Below are 18,349 nucleotides of genomic sequence, written 5' to 3'. Positions count from 1 at the left end.
AGGAATGGATGGGCATTAAAAGATGAAATTTTCAGAAAATACCTTATTAGTCCTCCATCTCCCCTGGTTGCCTTGGAGGTGCCCGCGTAATAGTCTGTCTAGGACATACGCCGTTCTAGGCGAATGCGATGGTGGGGTCCACCGCCAGGCTCAAGGCTTATGCAGACGAGGAAGCCTCGCAAAACCTTGTCTCCCACAATGTGCAGCATTTCGTCTGATCAGCAAAGTACCAAAATTTAGCAGCTGAGCCATACTAATGAAGCGTGGGGCTGTGCTTCCTAGAAAGAAAAAAGAAAAAAAAAGGAGTTGGGGAAATATGCTTCCAGAATAATTAAAACCAGACCCTGTATCTCCATTATTAGACATTGAGGAGTGATCTGCAAGAAAGCCAGCAAGTTCATGCAAGTAGAGATGTGGCTCAGTTACAGCACTCAGCTGGCACGATACGCAACCTGGTCATTAAAATGCGGCACTCTCGACAAAATGGGGAAAATTTAGTAGTGAAATATGAATTTCCGTATTTAAGCTGGGGAGAGAAGCCGTCTATTGTGTCAGGCGGGCGCTCAGGACTCGGCTGCTGCCAAGGCCTGGTGGCCGAAGCCTGTGGCAGCCGAGTCCGGGGGACGCGGGGCTGAGTTTTCCTCTCGAGCTCGCCCAGTCTCCGGCCTCCGTTCGTGGGAGGGTGTGTGGCGTTGCTGTCGAGGCTGCAGACAGCGTCTCTGAACTCTGAACTCAGCTGGCTGCCGCTGTCAAGTCTGGCGTGTGCCTCTCTGCAGGAAGCGCCCGTGTAGGGCTGTGAGCCGGGAATCGCTCGCCTCGCCGCTTACATTCTGTTCCCCACCGTGGTCTTCACAGCCGCTGCACCTAATTACGATTCAGGAGATTAAATAGATGGGAAACGTCCACTCATTCGGCAGCCTCTGACCTTTCCCCTCCCCAGCCCGGTGCTCCAGGGGCCGTGCGGCCTGCCGGGATAAGCCGTCCTTAGCCCAGGTTGGCTCAGAACAGCTGCCAGGCTGCCAGGGTCAAGAAACCCTTGTGATTCCGGCAGGCACGAGATGGCGCCGCGAGGAAGCAGATACCCCTTGGCGATGCCAGGCACGGTCTCGTCAGCCCGGAGGTGGGGTGGGGCCGCGGAGCGCGACCGCGAAGGGCAAGCGGCCCCGGCGCCACCACAGAGGTGTGACCGCGGAGCTGGCAGCGTGCGCGCGTGCTCCAGGGGTTCGCGGCCAGCCGCCTGTGCGCAGCTGATCTGGGGTTCGTTCCTCTCGGAGCCCTTTGTCTGTTGAATTACAGAAGAAAAAGGAGTGGATGATACGATCCCAGATTCACCTGGATGGGCCCTGTTCAAAACGAAAAATGGGTTTAGGGCAAATATAGGAATATCATCGATAATAATAATCACCTTACACTCCTTACGTGTGAGTGCGTACTCGCGACCTCTGGGGACCTGCATCTTTGTGACTGTTTGACAGATGCTGTGGGGACTAGTTCCGAGCAGATCCTCGGGAGCTGCCCCGGTCGGGTGGCGCTCAGGCAGCAGGCAGAGCGAAGTCCTACACAGCCCGTTCCTTGTTAGGATGTTGTCAGTCAGCCCCTTATAATCTGATTACCCCATGATTACCCCAGGGAGGGGCTGGGCGTCCCCTCGTTCTGGGTGGGCCGTTCCAATGTTTTGGTTTTCATTTCAGGATTTCCTGATGGAAACATTCATCATGTTTAAGAACCTCATTGGAAAGAACGTCTACCCTTCCGACTGGGTGATAATGAACACGGTGCAGAATAAGTGAGTACGGGGAGAATCGTGCCCAGTGGGGGCGCTGCCGCCCGGTTAGTGGGGGGGACGGGGGTGCTCCCCCAGAGTACACGGGCTCCCCCTTCTGTGATGCAAGCGGCTGTTTGCCTGGATGGAGCTGCCGATTCAGTGATGTCCGTATGCCAGCCCTGGGCTCTGGAGCTAAGAACTTGAGCTCTGCCTCCTGGAGAAAAACAAAACCGACCGTGAGCCACCTTTAGCCTTTGTCAAGGGCAGAGGGGGACTGTTTGCCATCAATTTGCCTTCTAATTTTAACCACGTGTTTATTAGGCAAAGCAATTCTCAGCTCTCTGTGCTAGGTTTTTGAAAGGTGTTTGCATTTCACATGTTTTGGCTTTTAAAAAATCAGGAGCATTTCTTTCTACTTATTAAATATTAAACATGTGCCTTGCTGGCCATCTCCCACAAGGGCTGTTGGTTAACTTTCCAGCCCTTGGGTTTTTGCATTTTCTGTAAACACCAACAGCGACCGTCAGGTTCTCAACCACGTGTGATTTCTAGAAGAAATTTTTGTTTACCTTTTTTCTCCCTTGTTTTTTATTGCAGTCGTTATGGAGATAATTGTAGATTCGGCAGGGTTGTTGTAGGAAGGAACACAGACAGAGGTTATATACATTGTACCCAGATTTGCTCGATGGTAACATTTTGCAAAACTGTAGCACCAAACCACAACCAGTGAAACAACGGTTGATCGTTTGATACATTTCATGCACGTTACTTAGACTTTTCCGTTTGTACTGGCGCCTGCGCGAGGCGTGTGTTCATGAATCTGCCGTCAGGGTCAGGACACTGGACGTTCCCATCACCCCAGGGTCCCTCTCGTTGCCCGTTTATCACAATCCTCCACTCCCCTCCACCTCCAGCCCCCTAATCCCTGGCAACCACTGATTTCTTCTTTATTTCTAAAATGTCGTCATTGGGAAAACATTATATCATGCAGTACGTAACCCTCTGTGGTGACTGGCTTGTTTTCACTCTGCTTAATGCCTGGAGATTCAGTTATGTGGTCGTGTCAATGACATGTTCCTTTCCATTGCTGAGTAGAGTTGCATGCTGTGGATGTAGCACAGATGTTTCAACCATTTTCCTGGTGAAGGACATCTGGATGCTTTCCAGTTTGGGCCTATTACAGACAAAGCTGCTGTGAACATTCGTGTATCGCTTTGTCTGTGAACGTGAGTTTTCATTTCTTTGGCATAAATGCCCAGGGATGCAAATGCTGAGGTTTACGGTAATTCCATGTTCAGTTTTATAAGAAACTTTCCAGTTAGGGCTGTGCCACTGTACGCTCCCACTAACTGTGAAAGAATGACCAGTCTCGCCACATCTTCACCAGCATTTGCTGTTTTCACCGTTTTTTTATTTTAGTCATTTTGCTAGGACGTAGTGTGTCTCATTATGGGTTAGTTTGTGTGTTCTCTCATGTCTTTACCTCTCCTTAATGCCTTTTGTCTACCCTGTGGACAAATCCTTAGCAGCAAGGGCCTTTTTCTTTGCCTTTCCTGGGTACCGCTATCCCCTGGGACAGCGGGGGTGAAACTGGCTTTCTGCGCCAGAAGCCACAGCGTTCTGAGCAGGCCCCTTGTAGGGTTAAGTGTGAGTGAGCGTTGTCCATCTTAGGTCATACATTGCTGTGGCTGAGTCCTCCCTCCGCAGCCCGGGGACAGAGCAGGGTCCGGCCTCGGCGTCCTGCATTTCCACGTGCCTGGTGACTTAGATTACTCACACGGCTCTCTTTTGGCATCTGAATCCCCATCCATAAGATGAAGGCCTTAAAGTAAAGCACTAGAATCCCCCCTTCTCTCTGTCAGGATTAACTTTTGTGAGTGGCAATTTAAAATTACTCTGAAAAGCTGCAGTGTTCGAGTTTTTAATGTCTGTTCCTCACATAGCAAAACATAAATAAACGACAATCAGTGCATTGCCCTACGTCTGAATGTAGACACAAATTCTGCTATGTGCTATAGCCAGAAATGACAGATCCATCACCGCTGTCTCGCAGTAAAGTAACTCGTGGCTTCTGCGTTGTAACCAGACTGAGCAGATAGACTTGCGGTGTCAGCGAAGAAACCACAGACATCGTCACATTGCTCGGCAGGACTCACGGTCACTGCCGCATCGGGCCAGCTGGACAAGCCCCTGGTGCAGAGGTGGGGAGGTTATGGGGGTGGACTCCGTCCTCTGCCTCACGGCCCCACACGTGGACTTGACCTACTCTGCAGTAGCCACGTCCCGTCCACACCTCCGCTGCTGCAAAGGTCAGGCGCGGTCCACTCCCTGGAGTCGTATGACTTGGTGACAGTACTCCCAGGGATGCCACCAAGGTCGACTGTCCACTTGTTGAGGAGGGGGACAGCCACACTTGCTTTATTTGTGCACCGTTTTTACGATGCTTGAGAGTCTGTTTCAGTTCTGACATTATGGTTCCGTCATCCCTTCTGCCTGCTACTCCCTCGTCTATCCCCGCCCAGCAGCCCTAAAGTGTCTGAGCGTCACCCACAGCTGCGTGTGGGTGATAGCTACGTGGTCTGTGGCTCAGAGCACGCGCCGCTGTCAGGGCTCCTTCCCGGAGACCCTGTCTGGCGTCTCCCAGGCTGTGCCGCTGTGTCTGGGTGACGCGGCAGCTTCACTCGTGCTCACGGGAATTGTGCGTTCCCTGTACACCAGAGCCAGCCTCGCCCCAGCGTGCCTTCCCACCGGGCCACCTCCGCAGGGCCCGGCCATGTGACAGGGATACCGGCGTATGACGGCGTCTCAGCCATCGGGAGCGAAAGGAGACCCTTCAAGGGAGAAGCCACAGCGTGCTGTCCCTCCTGGCCAGGAAGGTGGCCGAGGCTTGAGGGTGAGCCTGTGGGGGGTAACGGAGTGGAAGCCAGAGTGCACGCGGGCTGCCGCCCTCAAAGACGCCCCGTAAACGTTACAGTCCCAGGGCTAAACCCTTACGGTGGATTTTGTGCTGGACGTGAAACGTCGTGTGAGTGCACGCGGGCTGCCGCCCTCAAAGACGCCCCGATAAACGTTACAGTCCCAGGGTTAAACCTTTGCGGTGGATTTTGTGCTGGACGTGAAACGTCGTGCCTCATGGAGAATTCTAGCAGTCGCGGCCACTTCCTGCGTGGGCAGTTTCCTCCCTCGGAGCTTCTTAGGATGAGCACTGCGTGCGCGCACATGTGCGTGCGTGGAGTGCGCACCTGTGTGTGCTGTGTGCAGGCACGTGCTCACATGGGCACATGTGTGTGCGTTCGACGTGCCGAGCTGCGTTGCTACCAGGTAAAGGCGCTTTTATCTGCAGAGCTTCGGACTCTGAGAAGCTCCAACAAATCTGACACATTCCGCAGGGGCAGCCCCCATCCAACGTGACTCGCGGAATAGAACAGCACGAAAGAGGCATTTGGACACCGACAGACGTTCGGACGGTGATAATTGTCATTTCCACTCCGGCATCCCCCGGCCCCAAACGCTGCCCCTCTGGTACATAAACAGTACCGGTTTGGGGAAGCTCAGCTGGATGTCGGAAGGTCATTGCCGCCTTGTAGCCATCTAGTTAAAACTATCCGGACGTCTGGTCGTTGACCCTTCGTGTTGTCAAACATCCTGGCATCAGCGCGGGGTTTAGAATGGAGACTTTGTTTCTCTTCTCTGTGATGTGTTGTTGCACTCGCGAGCCAAGCACACACTCGCGTTTGCCTGTGATACCCTCTGCGGCACCCTGAGAGAGCTGCTGTTTTCATGTCCACTTCACAGATGGGGAAGTCGAGGCATAAAAGCGTGGTAACTGGCGGAGAGTCACGCAGCCGGGAAGGGGTGGGGCGGTACTGGCGTCCGGGCCATCCACCAGGAGCCCACACCCCGAGCACCCGCCACCTTGCCCCTTGATCTTGAGCGTGTCTCCTCTTTCCCAAAGTCGGTGTTGTTTCACTTACCCTAGTGCCTTAAAGCTCTCTTCCACAAGATGTACTGTTTTCCTGAGTGAATTTTAAGTATGGAAGTCAAAACGCTCCGACTTAGCTTTCTTCCCCATCAGAAGTTATATGATGGTGGGGTACCATTTTTTACCAAGCTCTATGGAGTCCCGTGAACTTTGAGAAAAACAAAATCTTGTTAATATTGCAATAAAATAATTTTCTTTAGACATAACATAGATATCACATCACATTGTTTCTACATCATTATCTATTTGCCTTTTTTTGCCTGTTAAGTCGCTAGCTCGGTATCTTAGAAGTTGCCGGCCTTCCGTGCCCCTCCTCCTGCATGCATCAGAGGCTTCCTTGCCTCCGTGGGATAAGCAGCGATGCCCAGAAGCTTCCGGAGTCTGTGTTTAAGTTTTAATGGCACAGCTGGACATGCAGTTTTACCACCCACGGCTTAGAAATTGACGGAATCCGCCTCTGTGGTCTCTTAAATATTTGTGCGCTTGTTCAACTTTGTCTCTGTAAATCACCATTCCTCAGCGCACGGGGCTTGTGAAATGTAATTAAAGACAGCGCAACAACTTGTAAATCAAGAATCAAAGTTTTAGAGCATAATAAGTATCCCAAAGGTCACCGCCACTCGGCTGCTCTGTTGAAGCTGGTGACTGATTGGCGATGGCCTGACATTAGAGTTCTGCTCTAGGATCTGATGGTGCCAGATGGCAAGATGACATTTCAGATAAGCACAGTTCAGATGTGGTGGAAGCGCGCTTGTGCGTTAGCGTCCAGAAGTGCTTTATAATCCTCCCAGAGGGAGGCAGATGCCGTTGCCGCTTAAGACCGCAGGTTGCACCAGGAGCGTTACCTGCACCGTGAGCGTATCAGGGCTGGCATCCACCCTTGACCTCACGTTAGCCACGTTTTTCAGATTTTCACTTTGCGGTGCACGTCGGGCTGTCTAATGTTGAAGAGTTATGCTGTGGCCGTCACACAGTCAGTTCTCTCCGGCTGTCACAGGAATGTGGCCGTACCTTTGGCTTGCTAAGTCTTTCTTCTAGTCTCAGGGCTTGAATTCATCCCAGGAGGGTGTTTGCACGCTCATTGTCCCTAACTAGAATCTCAAGGCATAGGGGTGACGTGGCAGGAAACAAGCTGATGGTTTGATTGGATTCCTTTTTCAGCTTGAAGAGAGCAATTGTTATTGTTTAATTTCACACGAAGAAGGCATTCCTACAGTGAAAGACGGGGTGTACTGAGTAGAATGTTCAGATTTTCAGAATTAGACTTTCTAGTTCGTACAGACTGCAGAAAATGGAACAAAACCTTTCCTACGTTCATTCATCAACTCTTCAGATTTGCAGCGGAATTTTAAAATGTTTAACTACCGAGATTCAAATTCTCATAGGCCTTATTATTTGCATCTTCCTCTCTCAGGATGGAAAATAAATGAAACCAACATTCTTACTTCTCAGAGCTACCATAGTTTGCGTCGGGGATTATCAGTCACTTTGAGGTGTCTTGTCTATTAGCTCAGATGTCGTGTCTCGGACTTCTTGCTTTCTTTCCCGTGAGGCTGGGGCCTGGAGATTGTATTTATAATTTGTGGTTTAAGTCCTTCACACTTTCATACAGGACTTGGTGTGTTTTACAAGTAGGATTCACAAGTCATGAATATAAAGTAGAACATGGAAAACTATCACAGAGAAGACGTGAAGCTTTCTAAAGGCCAAAGGCTCGAAGCTGCCTGGACATCAGAGCAAAAGAGGAAAATGTGATGGGTTGTTGAATTCTCACTGGATGATGAGAAAGATCCTTGCGATTTGTCAAGGGAGACTGATGCTTTATGACATAGGTCCTTATATATGACACATTGAGCAAGAGACGGTCGTAATTAAGGAATCGGTTGAGAACTCAAGATTCTATTCACAGATAATGGAAGAGATTATTATTTTGATTTTGACATGCTTACGATGTTATGAGATGTTGGCCATAACGGAGGTTGGCCGTAAGCAGACCCTCTGGAAGACTAGCTTATCGAATGTTATGGATTTTGCCAACCTGCCCAATCGACTCTTGTCTAGCTATTGATTATTTAAATATTGGAGACTGCCAATCAAATCTATTGTCTACTTTATCTGGAATCAAGTTAACTGTATATTTGTCCTTCCAAACTTTGAAACTGCATCTCAACTCAGAATTCGTGAGATCCTGTTGCTATGTATTCCATGTATCGAGGTGGTACTCATTTTTTTTTTGCTCAGGGCCCTGTGGGAACACCCCAGAACAGTCGGGATGCTGGCTGTCCAGTCTGCATCCTTGATCTCCTGACGACAGCCCTGTCTTGTTCCTCTTCCACTCCCACCTCTCACCTGAGATCCAGGCATCTTTTGACCAGGAGGTGTTCTCCTCAACCCATTAACACAGTACGGTGCATTTGCACCAACCTCGTGTGCGTAATATGTATTTGCACACTCCTAATCGCGCGTGGATCCTTTCATCTGGTGAATTTTCCATGCACTTTTTTTAATGTAGTAATTTCTTTTCAGTACAGCACGTTTCCCTCGATAAATAAGTGACACCCATTAGACGTATCAGAGCCCAGGATGGCGAGCTTATGGATGTTTCTGCCAACAGTAATTTGGCATACAGTCAGGACAGGAAAGGGCCTGAAGCCTCTGAAAGGGACTCCACCTTTGAGGTGGCAGGAGTGTTAGGGATAAGTCATGGCAATGCTCAGAAAGCAAGTTTGGGGGCGGCTGTCGTCAGGTACAGCGCCATTTGGCTTCGTTGCCATGGAAGAATGCAAAGCCTTGCCAGCACTGTGCCTCGGGCTTAGGTCAGAAAATGCACCATTTGCTTTAGGATGGAAGACAGGGAACCAGGGGTCTCCCCTTGCTTGGGACCTGCCTCAGGGACCAAGGCACCAGCGGCAGTCTGAAGACCGTCGGGTCTGGGAGGACTGAGCTGTTTCTCTCCAGTTCAGCCTCACGCTGAGGAGACACGTCGCAGGCGTGAGCTGAGATCTCAGTGCACGCTGAAAGCACAGAGGCAAAGCCATTTCGGGCCCCAGAGACTTAAATTGTTTTTTCTTCTCAACATCTTTTTTTCCTTTCTTTGAAGCCTGGGGTTTTAGTAGAGGTTGTTACCTTTGCTTTATTTTGTAAAATTTACTGGCTTCCTTTGGAGGTTTTGCATAACCAACGGCTGGAAGATTTTAAGCGAATCTCAGGCCTAGTTTCTCCTGGAAGCAGCGTACGGCAGCTGTTGACGGGAACTCCATCGCAGTGCGCTCGCCAAGGACCAAAAGGAAGAGAAAATAAACGCCGTTTTTGAGTGATAAAACAGAAAGTCAAAGGCAGTATGATGGAAACATTCCGGGATGAAAATCCGCCTGGAGGACACCCGGCCCGCCGTTCACCCAGCTCACAGGCTTAGTCATCTCACCCTTTGAGCCACAACCCTCTCCCAGGGGACTGTCCCAGCCTGAGCCCTTTGGCGGCTGGGGCCCCGGTTGGCGGGCACCGAGGCGCAGGCCTGCCTGCTCGGTTGGGCCCACCTGGCCACACCTGAGCACGATTCCGGCCAGTCTTTCGCAGAATTACCGGCGTCCTCCTCGGGCCTGAGTTGGCCATCTCGAAGGACGGGGGTTCCAAGGCAGATGACAGCTCGGCCCTCGTAATGGCGCTGATGTGGTAATGGACATATGGCTGCCCCATGGGACCCACTAGCACCCACTAGCACCCACTAGCACCCACTAGCACCCATGAGCACCCACGTGCCCGGGGCTGGGCCGCCGCTTGGCGTTCTGCTCATCCCTTATGTCGTTTTCATAAATTATCTTAACATTTTCCATACAGTTCTTCTATGGCGTGCATGCTTCTGCTCTTGGCGTAATAATTAAGCATGGCTTAAAGTTAAATCAAATAATCCCCGGGTTATTTTACCTGGTTTATTGCACGTAGCATCGGCCTTTTATGCAGTCGGGATTTATTCAAATTGCCTCTTTACTTAATTCAGAGATGGAAAATCAGAGGACTCTCAAAGGAAGGCAGTGATGAAGGGCTCTCGGCCAGGGTTCCCTTTTGAGAAGCTTCTTTATGGGAACACTTCGAAAGGGCAAAGTCTGTTTAAGAATTCTCAGGGTCGGCGCAGGCCTCGCCTTGAGGTCCGGGCCGTGCTGAGGGTGCCGCCCTCTGGCACTTAATGCTGAAGGACGTACTTCACTTTGTAAGGAGCGGAGCCGCGGACCCCTCTGTGCGATGCGTGAAACATCTCTTAGATGCAAATCAAAACGGACGAAGCACATTTTATTAAGTTCATGTTCTCCAGATCCTTCCGCCCTAAACTTTCACCCCCAGTGGTCCTGGGGCCGGAAGGGAGCCACGCAGCGTGAGACCCTCTGGCGTCCTGCTTGTGTTTGAAGTCAAGAGCGGGAAGTGAGGTGTCACCTGATGTCACCTGGTGTCACCTGAGGGCTGGGTCCCTGCATTGTCTTCAGTTCTCAACCAGGGGTGACTTTGCCCCCTAGAGGACATTTGGCAGTGTCCAGACACAATTTTGTTGTCACAGCTGGGGCCACTGTCATCTAGTGGGTAGAACCCAGGGGTGATCATCTTTCTGTGTATATGACAGCCCCCTAATGCAGATGTCAATAATATCCCCACGTTATAGGTAAAAACACTGAGTCTCAGCGATGTTAAGTCATTAATAGACATCTATGTGATTCATTTCAGTGACCCTCTTCTCTGTCCACATTTCCCAGCCACCCTTCCCTTAAATGATAGCAGCCATCCCCGAAAGATGCCCGGGCTGAGCTTTCGTGTAACAGGGCAGTGCCTGGGAACCGGAGCTAGTTTCCCGCAAGATGCCCTGCCAGGGGCTCCAGCTTCCAGCAGGTCCCTGTGGGCGTGGCCCAGGCCCCTGTGGGCGTGGCTCAGGCTCCTGTGGGCGTGGCTCAGGCTCCTGTGGTGACAGGAGCTAGCTGGATGCTGGAGTCACACCTATGTGAATTTGGGCTCCAGGGCTGCCCTTCCCTGCCAGTGCCTGGTGTATAGGACACGTGCAGGAAGCAGTAGCAAGTGTCTCTCCTGGGGGAGATGGGTTTTTTTTGGTTTTGGTTTTAGATTTCTCGTATGGGTGCGATCAGACCGTATTTGTCTTTCTCTGTCTTATTTCACTTGGCGTGACGCCCTCAAGCTTTACCCATGTGGTCACAAATGGCAAGATTTTCCTGTTCGTCACGGCTGAGTGATATTCTGCTGCACATAAGCGCCCCGTGTTTGTCCGTTGATCCTTGAACCTTGTTTCAGATACGTGGGCAGCAGATGTCCTGCAGACTGTTGGGGCTTTTTTCCCCCCGCCCTCTTAATAGTAGTTTTTATTGTTTGACATTACATTTTTTTATTTGAAAAAAAATCTCTTTTAAAACCATCTTTGAAAACTTTTACAGCTAGGTACTAGACTTATCGGGGTGATCACTTAGTAAGTTATATAAATGTCTAGTCACTATGTTATACACCTGAGACTTATATAATATTGTACATCAACTGTAACTGAAAAATTAAAAGAGAGGGGAAAAAAAAGACTGGCCAGATAGAACACGTGTGGAGTTCCTGCTGGTGAGTTGGCCATCGCAAGCGTGGCGACCGTCCAGATAGGTAGGCATAGTGTGTTTTCCATATGGAAACTCCATGAAATACATTTTCTGAAATGACAGCATCTTGAAGACTGAACACGGAATTGCACTGTTATATATCAAGCTCCTGCTAATTTCTAGAGATGAGATCAGAAATTAAGTCAAATAATATTTTGTCTCCATCTTCAGGAAAGCCTGACTGTGAAATACTTAATTTTTAAAGAATTTACATACGTGGGACATTTGCAGATCTCTAAAGAAATGATGGTAACGTTTAACATAAATTCTCCATAGTATCGGAATGTTGACAGGGTTGTAACAGCTTTTGTGTATTTTTACTTATATTGGATACTTGATGTGTCACTTGCCCTGCTTTTATGGAATTCTATAGATTTGTACATGGCTCGTGGGGGCCGCATTGGGGAAATCACTCTTCATCTCAATGGCCGCTCAGTGTCTAGTGACGCTGCCTGGCACATAGTAGGTGCTCATCAAACAGGGACTGAGCAACTGCCTGACTGACTTAATTCACATCAGTGGGAAGTGGTCTTTATTACAAAGTCAACTGACAAAGTGCATGACATACTTTTGTAGCAGTTCTTTCCAGGAATAAAGTACATTTATCCTTGTCATCTTTGGGTCCACAAAGAAAGAATTTTAGATGTAGATACACAAGGTATTAGTAATACCTCTTATTCGCCTGAAGACTTATTAGCTAGCGAATTTCCTTAATTGGTGGTTCTCTACATTTGCCACAAAGATGTCAGAGGGAGACCCACGACGCGCCCTGGGGCGGTCTCTAAGTGCGGGTGTCAGCTGCAGGCGGGCCGCTGTCCGCTGGAGCTTGCTGCTTCGTGCTTAACCTTTCCAGTGAGACTTCAGAGGAGAGCTTTCACTTAATACTGTACCTGTCAGATTCCCAGGGCTGCGAGTAAATTGAAGATACAAATTATATTGTAAAGTGAAGGTGTTTTGTGTTATTCTACAGTTTGGTTGATTTAGGAAGAAAATGAACTCTGACAGCTTGGTCTTTTCAGTTCAGTGAATTCTAATGGTTCAAAACAAAAAACGCACCAAAAGGCTTTTCCCACGTCGCTGCATCGGAGACACCATGCGCCGTGCTCCGTGCTCCAGGCCCAGTGTCCGTTAACTCCGTGTCACCGTACGCAGCATCTTAGGAAAGGACGGATACTGTTAGGTGCTCATATTTGTGAATGAACGAAGTATTAGCCATCGCCCTCTGTAGCTGACTGACCACGTGGGCAGCTTTTTAGCACCGGCCACTTTTCCCAGCATGCCGTCTATTTTCCAGAGCAGAAAAGATCTTTGCCCCGTGTTGCCTGACTTGTTGAGGTCGTGTCCCCTCCATGGGGCTGCTTGGGATTTGGAGCCTCAGGGGAGGAGGGTGGGGAGCCCCCTCCGTCTCTCTTTTTCTGTGATTATGCTTTGCAGCCTTTCCGTCTGTCCCAAGTCACCGTTTTCAGGAAGGAACACCGAGTGGGGTGTCCTGCAAGAGCCAGAAAACCCCAAATTCTCAGATCAAACTCCTCAGCTGAGGGGCAGGGTCAGGAAGGTGGGGGAGTGTTCGGTAGGGCTGGGGTGCCTCCCGGGCTCCCCGCCCTTCATCCTGGGCTTCGTTCAGCCTTCCCCTTCGCCCTGGCTTCGGAGGATGAGCCGAGGTGGGGGCAGTGACAAGGGACAGCTTGTGCTCTCTGCCTGGAAGACCCCTGCCCTTGCCTTGCGGAGTGGCCTCCTTGCTGCTTCTCCCAGCGTCCCTGGCGTTAAGGGGTCAGGAATCGGATTCGATTTTGCAGACTGAATGTAAACGGCCATCTCATTACCATCAATGCCGCCATGTACTATATGGAAGGTGCTTTTCATTAGCTATTAACCCGCAGAGGGTTTGCAAATGGAATATAAGAAATGAGCTGAGTATTCGATAGATTTCTTTGTCTTCAATATGAAAACTACGAATTAAGCTTGACTTGAGAGGATGGAACGTTTCTCTTTTATGAGACACCCTCGGAGGTAAACGTGGTACATGTAATTTAGGGGGGGGCCTGGTGTCTCCGAGCTTTATTGATCAAATGGTTAGGTCTTCGCTCAACATACGGTGCATTACGAAGTGAGCTTCCAATACTGAGAAAGGTAGCGGAGAAGGGGACAGTCCTGCTCGTCATCCACGTTCTGCCCATAAGGTGGACTCAGGTGAGTTTTTGGTTTAAAGAAGCCGTCCGTAGGACATGGCACCTGGAAGTAAGCATGTATTGAGATGGGGATCGTGGGGGGAAGGAGGTGGGGAGAACTCTGTGGAAACCCGGCATAAGGCAGGCACCCGCCAATCCCCACACAGATGAAGGACAGTGAGGGACATCATTCTTGGGGTCTGATCAGAAGGGAGCCACCACTTTCTCAAGGGGCGGCGCACTCTTCCCTGTCACTGATGTCTAAGAAAGATTCTGATCGCCGTGTTTAGCGGCCGGGCTGGAGTTGTTTTTGTTTTGTTTACATAATGGAACATTCCTCAGTGTTCCACCTGAAGAAGTGGCACCGGCCTTCTCTGTGTGACTCCTTACGGTCACCTGGGTGAAACCCAAGACAGAAATGCAAATGCCGATCTTGTGCTGACATTTCCAAGGTCGCCGAGGTGGTGGCACGTAGGGAGCTCGCCTCGCGGATAGAGAAGCGCGTCTGCTTTGGAGTTGGACAGGCGTGATTCCAACACGCCCCTGTGAGTTGGGGGCCTTGGGAAGGTGGCTTGACTTCCCCGGGCCACCCGTGGGTCAGTAATAGTCTAGAAGGATTCAAGATGGCATGTGCCAAGTGCCTGGCAAAGAGTAACACTCCGCAGATGCTGGCGGGAGTGATTATTACTGGGTGATCCTTCCTGAATCAGCGGGACGTACGGTGGGCCTTTGGGGGCCTGGACAGCAGGTGCCAGCGTGGCCCGGGGCCTCTTTCTGTCCCTGGTCGGTTAGGCCGGCCTTGCTGGATTGGCGGCTCCACGCTGTCTGCATCCAGCTCCCCCTGTGCCCGGGATCCGCACCAGTGGATGGAGGGAGAGCCTCAGTGTGGACCGCAGGTGGCAAAGTTTCGGGATTCAGTGTGTTCCTGCGCTGAGGACCCAGACCCCACTGTCCTGGGCAGGCCGGAACGACTTCATGGCGAGGGCAGAGGGGACAGGCACTGAGGTTCCAGGGCACTGTTCCCTGCGTCCGTGACGTGCATTCCCGTCGTGGTCTTCCTGCGGTGAGTGAAGCCCACGTGCTCTGTCTGTCCCAGTCCCTCTGTTCAGTGTTGTTGGCATTAAATCTGAGTCCTCTGGTCCCCCGGGCACCGGTCATTCCGAGGGAGCCAGACCCACGTGGACTGGGACCCCAAAGGAGAGTTTGCCCCTCCGCTGGAGGCTGCAGGGTCGTCACTGGGTGGGTGGCACCTCTTGTCTTCTCCATCTGTGCAGCTTTGGGGAAAGAAAACATCTGCGTCATGGCTGGAACCTGCTCAGTTTGCAGAGCTGGGCAGTGGGGGCGGGTCACAGCCAAAAACCTTCAGGGAGGAAGACTGACCCGGTCCCCTGGGGCTGCAGGAGTGTCTTTTAGTGGAGGAGCGCAGTGTCCCATCGAGGTGGTGAGGTCCACTAGCCACCCGCCCTCTGACCAGGCAGCAGGCGGTTGGCCCAGACTTGATGCCCAGTGAGACCTCCAGGGCTGTGAGCTGTTCAGAGCTCTGGACATGAGGAAGAAGAAGGATCTGGAAACTTCAGGTCAGTCTCAGGTCAGCCACATGTGGGACCGACTGTGAGGGATCACCTGGCTGTGACCCCAAACGACCGAGCTAGAGGCACATTTTGCAGTGGCTTAGACCAAAATCTCGTGTTTAGACGCCAGAGAAAAAGCTGTTATCCGTGAAGGTTTCTGATATGTGCTCTGAGATTTCTGAAATGTGCTCCCATGGCTGGGGCTGTCCGAGGCTGGATTGCCGTGCGGGACGCAAGGGCGGAGCCTGGCACCCAAGATCACATGGCATCACGGTGACGAAGGGGACGCCCCGCCGTCCCGTAGCCTGGGCGTTTCACGGATGTGCTTCTTTTTCTATTATTTTCTTTGTGCTTCTCCCGAAAAGGGAATATTCGCCAGTTTGGTTGCTGGAGCTTTCGGTCGCGGTCGGGTGCCTCGGGCGGCTCTGACGGTTCGGCGCAGCCAGCACCATCGGCGGCAGGATGACGTCTTCACGTCCGGTCGGGAGGGTTTTGACACGTTACTACATCTCTGTCAGACAAACACATCCTGTTCTGCCTCATTGCTAAACTTTACTTTACCCCGGTCTGCACTTCTTTGGAGTAATTCCCTGTGATTTCTGGGTTTATCTCCTCGATGAAGCGGATCACCAATTGCTGCTTCAGAGCTGCGCTGTCCAAAGCCGGCTCTTCTCCCCCCGTGCAGGGGGTCGGCCTGGCCCCCATCATGGAGCCGCACGCAAATCGGGGGTTCAAAGAGCCCTCGTTATCAAACGGACATGGAGATGAAGGGGCAGCTACCGATGTGTCCCGTTTTCTGGAAATCCTTGGCAAGGAAATGAAAATGGCCCTGAGCTCTCGTTTGCCAGTTCCCACACTGCGGCAATCTGTATTTGCAGAAAACGCATGTTTTGAAAATTGCTCGGGGCGTCCTTATTTTGCATTCCATGAATCATGCGGTAGAGTCAGCAGTCTCCTCACCTGCCTGAGCTCTGTCTGGCTGTTGCTGGCGTGTCTGACCCCGTCGCCCCCCCATTTCCTCCCCGCTTCTCACTGTCTCACACCCGCGAGGCCTCTCTGTCCCCGCTTCTTGCCGCCAGTGGCTTCTCGTGGGGTTTTCCTTTGGGTTTTGTGCACCTTTCCTTTGTCTCAGACGCTCGGTGCATATGGCGATCGAGGGAAGGTCCCGAGTCCCCTCGGCCCCACAGCTGCTCCGGGCGCGGAGACGAGCGGCAGTGGACGGTCACCAAGCAGGGCGGGCCGGCCGAGGCTCCGGCTCCAGGCCCCTGCGCGGGCCCCTTCCCTCGGGGCTGCGTAGCCGGGGCGATGCTACCCCTGCCGTGGGCTCCCTGGGGGGTCTTCGCACCCCTCCTTCCTGAGACGCACATGGTAATGGCTTGCAGTAAGCATTTCCGAGGATGTTGCAAAGCACAGAACTGCCCTGCCGCAGATACAAGGTATCCAAAAAACAAACAAAGCAACAAACAAAAAACGAGAAATAGCAAAGAACGGGTACCTCTAAGAAAGAAAAAGAAGGCTTTTCGAAAAGTACCCGGTTCGCCACGGAGATCCAAGAACGGTGTCGCAATTAGACAAAAGAAAAGCTTTTATCTTAACCGCATGTGTACATCTTGAACCCAGCTGGGATCCGCGGGCACCACGGTGTGTGTGTGCGTGTGTGTGCGCGCGCGTGCACGCATGTGATCTTGCATGGTGCTGTATAACGTGAGACAGTCTCACCTTATGTTTCATGGGGCACAGGTCGTGATGTGCGTTCACAGTGTGGCTCGTATGTCATGCACCTGTATTGATAGTTTATCGCGGGACAGGCCCTATTCTGGCCCTGGGGACGTCGAATACACGAGGCAGAGCAGACCCAGCCCCCAGCAGCCCGGGCGTCTCAGCCGACAGCGTCCAGGGCCATGTGGGGGATGAAGCATTGAGGAAGGACGGACAGGAAACAAACTGACAAGTAGATTAATAAACCCTAAGTTTAACCATGAGGAAACCATCATAGAAACCCAAGTTGGGGAACATTCTCGGATGCCCGTGCGTAGGATGCCTCAAAAGTGTCAGGGTCATCAAGAAAAGTCTCAGAAACGGACACAGCCAACAGGGGCCTCAATGGACATGAAGGTGTCACAGAACATAGTGTCCTGGATGAGGTCCGGGAACTGTGAAAGGACGTTAGAGAAAACTAGTGCACTGTGAGGTCTGTCTGTTCCCGACGGAGACAGACGTCCCCCAGCGATGCAAGATGTCAGCGGCCAGGGGAGAAATCGGTACCCAAACTGTCTTTGCAACTGTCTGTTCTTCTAAAAGTATCCTTAGATTTATGTTTATTTCAAACTCTTTAAGAGCGAAGGCAACGGGTCGGAAAATGTCAGGTGACGAGGATCACTCGGACAATGCGATCGGAGGCCGCGACAGTCGAGGTGGCGTGTTTGAGACCCGGGGCTCAGTGGCGGGCTCTCTAGGGGAGTGGCAGTTCAGTTGGGACCGTGTGTCCCAGTCGGAGAGGGCAGGTGGCACAGAGGCTCTTGGGCGGGTTCGGACACAGGGTACAGGGAGCAGAAAGAAGGCCGATCTTACCGTGACAGCAGGGTCTATTTTGAGATCGAAAGTTGTTGGATGCTTTAAAACAGAGAAATGGCACCAGTGACTTACGCTGTCACAACACTGTTTGGGCCGCTGTTCGGAGCACAGAGAGCAGGGCCAAACTGCCAGCTGGAGGGCCTCGCCGGAGATCTGGAACAGTCTAGGCAGGAGATGGCTGTGGCCTGGGCTCGGGCGGTCCTTGGGGAGAGGAAGAGGCAGGTAGGATTTGGGGGACGTGTTGGAGGTGAGGTCAAGTGCACGTGCCTCAAACTGCAGCGGGGGCAGGGAAATGAAGAATCAGGGAAAACTAAGATTTTCAGCTCGAGCCAAAAGCGATTGCTGGAACTTGACGAGACGGGTTCGGGCTTGCGGGCGTTCACGAGCTCTGTTTTGGCCGGTTCAGTGTTTCTCATTGTTTTTTTCATTATCATCCTCCTAAGAAAATGAATCAAATTCAATTTAAATTTAATCGAGAGAAGACGATAAATGCAAAGGAATACAATTTTGTAGTTCCGGGTATGCTTTGTAGGGCCACAGGCCAGTCTAATGTCTAGAATGTTCTTCGTTCTCCCTGAGAACCAGGGTTCACCCCCTTGGAGACACTGCCCCTTTGAGAATGCATGGCCAAGTGCATTATGAGGTGCCTAGCAGCC

At 51.5% G+C, this 18,349-nt stretch overlaps 1 protein-coding gene across 1 annotated transcript in view; it reads left to right on the top strand.

Moving 5' to 3' along the window:
* Nucleotides 1-18,349, top strand: part of DOCK1 (dedicator of cytokinesis 1) — a 380,982-nt gene that overhangs the window by 238,132 nt on the left and 124,501 nt on the right. Inside the window, 1 exon segment of the mRNA XM_025047519.1 lies at nucleotides 1,692-1,786. Coding sequence (XP_024903287.1) covers nucleotides 1,692-1,786 — 95 coding nt within the window.

The sequence above is a fragment of the Pteropus alecto genome, unplaced genomic scaffold (assembly GCF_000325575.1).
Source record: "Pteropus alecto unplaced genomic scaffold, ASM32557v1 scaffold74, whole genome shotgun sequence".
In the NCBI taxonomy this organism is placed as follows: domain Eukaryota; kingdom Metazoa; phylum Chordata; class Mammalia; order Chiroptera; family Pteropodidae; genus Pteropus; species Pteropus alecto.
This window is presented reverse-complemented; position numbering and strand designations above follow the sequence as displayed.